Source organism: Athene cunicularia (genome assembly GCF_003259725.1).
Source record: "Athene cunicularia isolate RWA chromosome 17 unlocalized genomic scaffold, athCun1 chr17_part1, whole genome shotgun sequence".
Lineage (NCBI taxonomy): Eukaryota > Metazoa > Chordata > Aves > Strigiformes > Strigidae > Athene > Athene cunicularia.
The window spans coordinates 6,812,590-6,820,073 of NW_020799122.1; the positions used below are offsets into that span (position 1 = coordinate 6,812,590).

General features: G+C 53.5%; 2 protein-coding genes across 2 annotated transcripts in view; one reads left to right on the forward strand and one right to left on the reverse strand.

Moving 5' to 3' along the window:
- The first annotated feature begins 154 nt into the window (after positions 1-154).
- CDK9 (cyclin dependent kinase 9) lies at positions 155-6,140 on the forward strand. The gene is made up of 7 exons (XM_026860214.1): positions 155-294; positions 844-925; positions 1,720-1,810; positions 3,578-3,744; positions 3,932-4,103; positions 4,180-4,328; positions 5,528-6,140. The coding sequence occupies exons 1-7, from the start codon at positions 203-205 to the stop codon at positions 5,891-5,893; spliced, it is 1,119 nt and encodes a 372-aa protein (XP_026716015.1). The 5' UTR covers positions 155-202; the 3' UTR covers positions 5,894-6,140.
- A 121-nt stretch (positions 6,141-6,261) lies between these two features.
- The window catches only part of ENG (endoglin), a gene marked incomplete at its 5' end in the record, with an annotated part of 12,492 nt that continues 11,269 nt past the window's right edge, over positions 6,262-7,484 (reverse strand). The window contains one exon of the mRNA XM_026860681.1: positions 6,262-6,445. Within this exon, the coding sequence (XP_026716482.1) occupies positions 6,309-6,445 (137 nt within the window). The remainder of the gene's footprint in view (positions 6,446-7,484) is intronic.

Genomic DNA, 7,484 nt, shown 5'->3' on the forward strand with positions numbered 1-7,484 from the left:
CGGAGAGTGACGGGCGGTGACAACATGGCCGCCGCCGCCGGACTACAAGTCCCAGGAGGCCTCGCGGGGCGGTGCCAGGGCCGCAGCGTGTGCCGGAAGGGGCGTGACAATGCGCGGAAGGGGCGTGACAATGCACGGAAGGGGCGTGGCCACCGCGACGGAAGGGGCGTGGCGCGGTGCTGTGGCAACGGCGGCGGCCGCGATGGCCAAGCAGTACGACATGGTGGAGTGTCCCTTCTGCGACGAGGTCTCCAAGTACGAGAAGCTCGCCAAGATCGGGCAGGGAACTTTCGGGTGAGCGTCTGGTCGGCCCCAGCCCGGCCCGCGCCCGGCCCCGGCCCTCCCCAGCCTTCCTCGGCCTACCCCGCCCTCGGGCCTGCTGCCCGCGCTCGGCCCTCTCAGCCCCGCGGCCCGCCCGCCCCAGGCCTGAGGGCCCCTTTGCTTGGGTGTCCTTTCCCCAGTCACCTCTCTGGCCTCAGGGAACCAGGCTGGCACCCGAGCCCTCTTATTTCCCCCGTCCCCGAGGCCGCGCTTTGTCCCAGGCTCTGGCAAAGAAGAGTGTACCCTGGAGACAGGCGGGGCAGCAACATGTAGCTTTGCCCAAAAGGTGCAACGTTGCCCAAAATTCTTGTGGGGTTGTGGGACCTCTGGGCTCTGGGTTGGCTCAGCTAGTCCTGAGGGCCTTTGGTGCAACGGGGATGTGGCTGGGTTGGATGGTGGCTCGGCACAGAGATGTCTGTATGGCGCTCTGGTGTGTCTAAGTTGGTCTTGTCCCTGGTCAGGAGCATCTGGCTCCTTCCCTTCTTCCTTGTGCTGCTCACAGATTTCTTTCTGTTTTTACAGGGAGGTTTTCAAAGCCAAACATCGTCAGACAGGCAAGAAGGTAGCGCTAAAGAAAGTGTTGATGGAAAATGAGAAGGAGGGGGTAAGTGTGGGAGTGTGGCTGGGTTGTTTGGGAAGGCCTGGGTGTGGGGTTCATAGTTGAAAGTTAATCTTTTGGATGGCAGAGATGTGTTTTCACTCTGTTCTTTAAGAATATTTACTGCTATAATGTGCCAGATCTTGAACCTCTAAGGGTGTGGACAGAATCCCAGCCCTCTGGTCTTTTTCCTCTCCTACTGATACTGTGATAATGTGGGTCTTGTGGTTACCCTGCCAAGGTGTACGGCCTGGTATCACCTTCTTGGCTGCAAAAGCATGGGACAGTAGCTGTGTGGCGACTGGGCCCACACATTCCTCCTCCTGTGCGAAACCCCGTCACCCCTGGCACACAGCTCCGCACTGGCTGCCATTTGTGGAAGAAAAAACATATGCTCAGGGTTGTGCAGAGATGAGGTAAGGTGAGGAGAGAATTAACAGCTTAAACAGAACAGGCAGCAGCTGAGGAGTGTGCTCTGCAGCTTGAGCTGGGCTTTACCATGTCCTGTTACGAATGTGCCGAGGAGGGAGAGGTGTCTGTGTGCCTGTCTCAGCACTATGCAAACACCTCTGTCTCGTGGCAAGTCTCCCTCACCAGTGGTGCTCTGATGATGAAAAAATTTTGCAATCTTGGTGTTAGTGTTCTATTTTAAAGCTCTGATTGCCCTTCAGTGACTTGTCACAGTGCTGCTCAAGCAGGTTCCCTGCCAAGTTACTGTGGTCATATGTCTCCTGTTCCCTAGGCAGGGGTGGCCTGGTCTCCTGCGCCCCTGATCCCTGTCTTCTCTTTCTCCTTTCCAGTTCCCCATCACAGCCTTGCGAGAGATTAAAATCCTCCAGCTGCTCAAACATGAGAACGTGGTGAACCTCATAGAAATCTGCAGGACCAAAGGTAGCTTGCGGGGGTCTCCCTTACGTTGACTGTCACCTTTTTTCAGCCCTCCTTTGCTGCTGAGCAGGCTGGTGTTTTGTGCTGGGAGTGGGGTCCTCTAGCTGAGCGTGGGCCCGTGATGGTGACTGCTCATCTCGGAAAAGAGTTTTTAAATGAGTTAGGACTGTCAGTCCTGCTAGGATATGCCTGTGCTGTGGTGGTGAATTCTGCCTGTGTTGGAAAACTCCTGTCTGAGAGGTTTTAAATAAATCATCACCAGAGAGATTTTGAAGCAGAGGTTTCCCAGCCTGGAACTGATGTCGTGGCTGTGCACAGCCAGTTCCCTGTCAGGAGCTGGAGCCATGATGGTTTGTGGCAGCTCTGAGCTGATGACACAGCTCCAGCCAGAGACTTGTTCCATGTCTCCTTCTGTGGGTGACAGTAACTGCTTCCGCCGTGAGGGCCAGGGCTCTACATGGGGCGGTTCTGAGATGCTCTTCTGCCTCCTTGTTGCACCAGCGTGCCTCTGCTGCGTGACTGGTATGCTCAATGCACCTGGCTGGGCTTTTGTTTCCAGTGAAACTGCTTTAAAACATCTGCTAGTTTTTATATATCATTCTCTTATATGGATTTGTCCTGGAAAAATACTTTTGAATGAGACAGCGGATGTTAAAGCCTGCCATTCTTTAGTCAGTCATTTCAGTTAAATAAAAATGAAAGTGGCAGGTGACTGGTGATGATATTTTTAAAAATAAGTCCAATCACCGAGCTGGTAGAAATCTCTGGCCTAGAACCAGTCTGAACAGGTTCAAGTAGAAACACTGACAACAAGTTAATTTTTAATTCATTGCGTGATTAAACAAGTTGTGATGATTGTGTGTCTGGCATACCTAAGGTAAATATTTTTTAGATGTGTTGATTGTTTGTGTTTTGTTTGAATTCCAGTTTTCATCCAAATCTACCTTGACCTCAGTTTCCAGTAGAGTGGAAATGTTGCATTTGCTGTTCTCAAACTTTAAGCTTTTCTCTTTTTACGTGGTAAAGGCACAGCAGAGTAAGGAACTGCAAACCTAGTCTAGCAGTCACCCTCCTGGCTGGCAGAGGAGAGGGGTGTGTTTCTATGGAGGCTGAGCTCAGCCCTCATTTTCTGGTTGGAGTTGCTGATGAGCAGGTTTTGCTGATTACAGCTGATGAAAATCAGCCTTTTTAATAATGTTTTGCATGTGTGCTCTAGGAACAAGATTGAAATCGATTGCTTCGTTTGAGGTTTCCTGTTATTGACTTTAAATTGCTATGGGAGTTGGACCTTTTAATCGCTTTGATCCAGATCAGTCCATTTTCATAGATGCTGTTTGAGGTTGCAGAAAACCTTACTTTCTGATGTTATATTAGACAGATGTTCTGTTTCTGCATTTTTCCTGGGGCTATGTTTGTGGGTGCCGCCTCTATCGCTGATGCAATCAGTGATTGTGCTTGGCTGGCAGCTAGTGGTATGTGCACCTACCAGCCACAGCTTGCAGGGAGGAAACCCCACAGCCGTTATGCATTTCCATGCCCTTTCCTTGACATTCACTACTCTGGTCCTCATCCCATGTTCTTCATTTGCTGGTTGTGCTGTCTTAGTGCCTCTTTATGAAGATCTTCAGGCCTGCGGGCTGTCTCTGGTTCCTGTGCCCTGAGGTTTTGTCTAGTGAGTGTTGTACAAGCAGCAGGGTGGCTGGAGGTCAGGAGGAGCTGTGACGGGTTTGCGGGTCCCTTGCTGACAGTCCCTCCTTGCCTCTCCCGTAGCCTCTCCGTACAACCGCTGCAAGGGCAGCATCTACCTTGTGTTTGACTTCTGCGAGCACGACCTGGCTGGCCTTCTCAGCAATGCTCATGTCAAGTTCACGCTCTCAGAGATCAAGAAAGTTATGCAGATGCTACTGAATGGACTTTACTACATCCACAGGAACAAGGTAATGGGCCAGATCTGTGCTGAGCCCTCAGGTCACATTGCTGCCCGTGGCCTTGTGAGGAGCAGGTGTCTTAGCACAGCCTGGAGGGAAGCCCTTCCTTGTCCTCCGCCTCTGGGGTGCGAGTGCCCTGCGATGCCCAAGGACGGTACCTTAATGGCTTAACCTGTTGATGTTTGTCCTTCTACAGATCTTGCATCGAGACATGAAAGCTGCAAATGTCTTGATCACACGGGATGGAGTCCTGAAGCTTGCGGACTTTGGGCTGGCTCGAGCTTTCAGCCTGGCTAAGAACAGCCAGCCAAACCGCTACACCAACCGGGTGGTGACTCTGTGGTATCGGCCACCAGAGCTGCTCCTAGGTACGAGGTGATGGGCTCTGCCGGCTTCTCTGCCTTTCTCATTCCCCTGGGTGACTAACACAGCATCTCCGTTTAGGGGAGCGGGACTATGGTCCCCCCATTGACCTCTGGGGCGGAGGCTGCATCATGGCAGAGATGTGGACCCGCAGCCCCATCATGCAGGGGAACACAGAGCAGCACCAGCTCACCCTCATCAGCCAGCTCTGCGGATCCATCACGCCAGAGGTGAGGGCGGGAGTGTGGGCAAGCTGTGGAGGGCAGCAGGAGAGAGGTGTGAAGTGGTGGTGTGGGCAGGGAGCGGGACTGGTGCTCCTGGGCCTCTTCCCTGCCCTGGTCACTGGTGCTGTGTGCTCCCAGCACTGGAGTGTGCCTGCTTCTGACACTGAGGCTGCAAATAAATGCTCTTTGCCTCCTGGGAGCCAAGCAGACAGGGGGGTGCTGCGCTTTCCTTGATGCTCTTGGGCATTACTTGTGTTCAGCCTCCTAAATGTAAGAGGGTGAACTTGGCCTTCCAGATCTCCTTGGGGAAGGGTGAGTTGTGTCCTTGTTTTTGAGTACAGAGAGGATGCTGGCTGTTGTGAGTGTGAAAGAACAGAACGTTATGTGTAGGAATCTGTTCTGCCCTCTCTTAGGGGGTTGTCTCAGATAAACACCTTCTGAATTTCTGCTTAAAGAAGGGTGGGGTGTTTTTGTTTTGTGGCGAGAGGTTTGTCTCGGGTGCTTTGCACTGGTCACCTTGAAAAGCCTCTTTAATTTGGGCTTGTGATTTGTGACATCAGCTCAGCCCTGCTGTGAGCACTCAGCCCTTTCTCAACTCTTTATTTTAACAGCAGCTTGTCCTTCCCTCTCATGGGGGATGGAGCCGAGGGATCTCTTGGCCAGGGCTGTAATCTGCTGGGAGGTGTTGTGCAGGCACCTCCAGAGGCCTGATGCCTCAGTTACATACACTATATACATATGTTGAAGGCGCTTTCTTTTGCATGTAAATACCTGCTGTGGTCTCTCCCCCATCAGGGTTGACGTAAGTGCTGGTGATTGCAACAGGCTTTGCTTTCTAAGGATAAGTGCTACCTACATCGAGGTTGTTATTTAGCAGTGTTTTGTTGTTTTACCTTTATGGATGTTATTGCTGGCCTGAGCCATGCTCTCTAGTATCTCTTTTGTGGAAGAACCAGAAATCCTAAAGCATCCTGTGTGCTGTTTCACATCAGGACTCTGTCCTGACTTGTCCACGTGTCTCCAGGCTTTAGTGCACGCTTTAGTGCCTCCCTTATACTGTGGGAACAAGGTCTGCTGGCTTGGAGGTTATAAAATAGTATTGTTCTCTCGGCAGACCTCACCCTGGTATGCCTGAGGGTGTTAGCAGCAAAAATGGTTTGTTCTCTCTGTAACTATTTCTTCCCAACTTTTCTGCCCCTTCCCAGGTTTGGCCGAACGTAGATAAATATGAGCTGTACCAGAAGCTGGATCTTCCCAAGGGCCAGAAGCGCAAGGTGAAGGATCGCCTGAAAGCCTACGTCAAAGACCCCTACGCGCTCGACCTCATCGACAAGTTGCTGGTGCTGGATCCTGCCCAGCGAATCGACAGCGACGATGCGCTGAACCACGACTTCTTCTGGTCAGACCCCATGCCTTCGGACCTCAAAAACATGCTGTCCACCCACAACCAGTCCATGTTCGAGTACCTGGCCCCACCGCGCAGGAGAGGTGGGCACATGCCCCAGCAGCCGGCGAACCAGGGCAGGAACCCGGCCGCCACCAACCAGACTGAATTTGACAGGGTGTTTTGAGTGGGGGCTTTCCCAGCGGGGTCCCGGCTGGGCTACTCCGCAGGTTGGGTTAAGCAGGGAATGTCCTAGTGGGGTCTTTCTGTCTGGGAAGGGACTTTTCTTCAAGGTGAAGTGCCTGCTGGCTTTAACCAAGCTCTGCTGTCTCCTGTCCTCGTGCGGCAGCTCAGTCACTGTGGAGCTGCAGGCCTGGGGAGGTGATGCCTGTGAGCCCGGGGTTGTTTCCCTGCCACTCTGGCACCGAGCCCGCGTCCACCCCTGCAACCTGTGCTGTTACGTTAGTCTTGTGGATCGATCATTATGAACCTGGTGATGGAGAAAGTGGCTCTGTCAGTGCTGGGGCTCTCGGCAAACAGTGCTCTGACTGGCAGGACGGAGTAGCTGCCGTGGACCAAACTGAGCCCTGCTGGGAGATGGCTTAGCTCTCAGCTGGTTGTAGCTCCTGCACGACATACCCTTTGAACTCCAAACTGTTGATGTAGGACAAGGCGGATGCTTCTGAGTAACACGGCGGTGTCCTGGGGAAGGCAGAGTCACTCGACAGCCTGACTACCTCTTACTAGAGCTTGGGCTCTAGCCTAGAAAGGGGCTTACTGGGCAAACCAGAGGGGTGGCGGGCAGAGCTGATTGCTCTGCACAGCCAAGATTTACAGTGGGAATCTGGTAATAGTGTGCAGCGTCCATACTTTCTTCCTTCCAAATTGCAATTAGGAGTCTTGGGCACGCCCAGCCTGCTGCGGGCTTTCCCTGTAGCACTGGCTGCGGCGGGCGTTTGGACAGGGAAGGGAGCTGCGAGTGCTGGGCTCAGCCTGAGACCTGCTTGCTGTCCGCAGGGCGTGCACGACGGCGTGGCAGTGCTGGGAACGCTGTGCTGGGAGCAGGGTGCCCTCTGTTCTGTCCTGGAGCTCTTGGTGTGGGTCTAGAGCAAGTCCGCTGCCTTCCCTGGGTGCAGGCACCAGCCCGATGTGCCGTGATGGTGGGCGCACGCCTTCTGCCAGAGCTTGGGAGCGACTTGTAGGGGGCGAGTGCTCCTTCGCAGCCTGCTACAGCGGAGCTGCTCGCTGAACACTTTGTCTTCCGTGGCTGGCAGCTGCAGCTGGCCGTCCTCAGGGAGCCCCATGGATCCTGAGACTTACAAACAAGTAACGTGTACGAGATGTAGCAGGTGATAACCTTTGGCGTTTGATAGGTTGTCCGTTAACTAGACTAATGGCAAAAGCCACGTCGGTAGCATAAGGTCTCGGGGAGAAAGCGGTGGTGAGCAGGGGCTGTGCTCAGGACAAAAAGTGAGGATGATGAAGGACGCGTACAAGGTAAAACTCTCTTGGTGCAGGGCTCTGAAACTGTGCCTAGTTGGGGGGACTTGGCTTCTTTGGTAAAAATGAAGCTGGTTGTAAGCAATAAGCCAGATGACTTCTGCCGGTTGTGAATAAACATGTTTTTTTCCCCAGCGGCTGGTTTTAACCTTGTGTTGCTCTTCTGCCTAAGCGGGGGAAGCACCTGGAGTGCTGTAAAGCAGCACCTCTGTCCCTCGGGGACGGGTGCCCAGGCTTGGGCTGGGACACGGTGGCTCCGGTGCCGGTGCTCCCCTCCT

Bases quoted from the DNA above. Each gene is read 5' to 3' on its own strand.
- CDK9 (XM_026860214.1), top strand. From the start codon at position 203: ATGGCCAAGCAGTACGACATGGTGGAGTGTCCCTTCTGCGACGAGGTC. The intron at 4,104-4,179 runs GTACGAGGTGAT...ATCTCCGTTTAG, and splicing joins GCCACCAGAGCTGCTCCTAG to GGGAGCGGGACTATGGTCCC. The intron at 4,329-5,527 runs GTGAGGGCGGGA...GCCCCTTCCCAG, and splicing joins GCGGATCCATCACGCCAGAG to GTTTGGCCGAACGTAGATAA.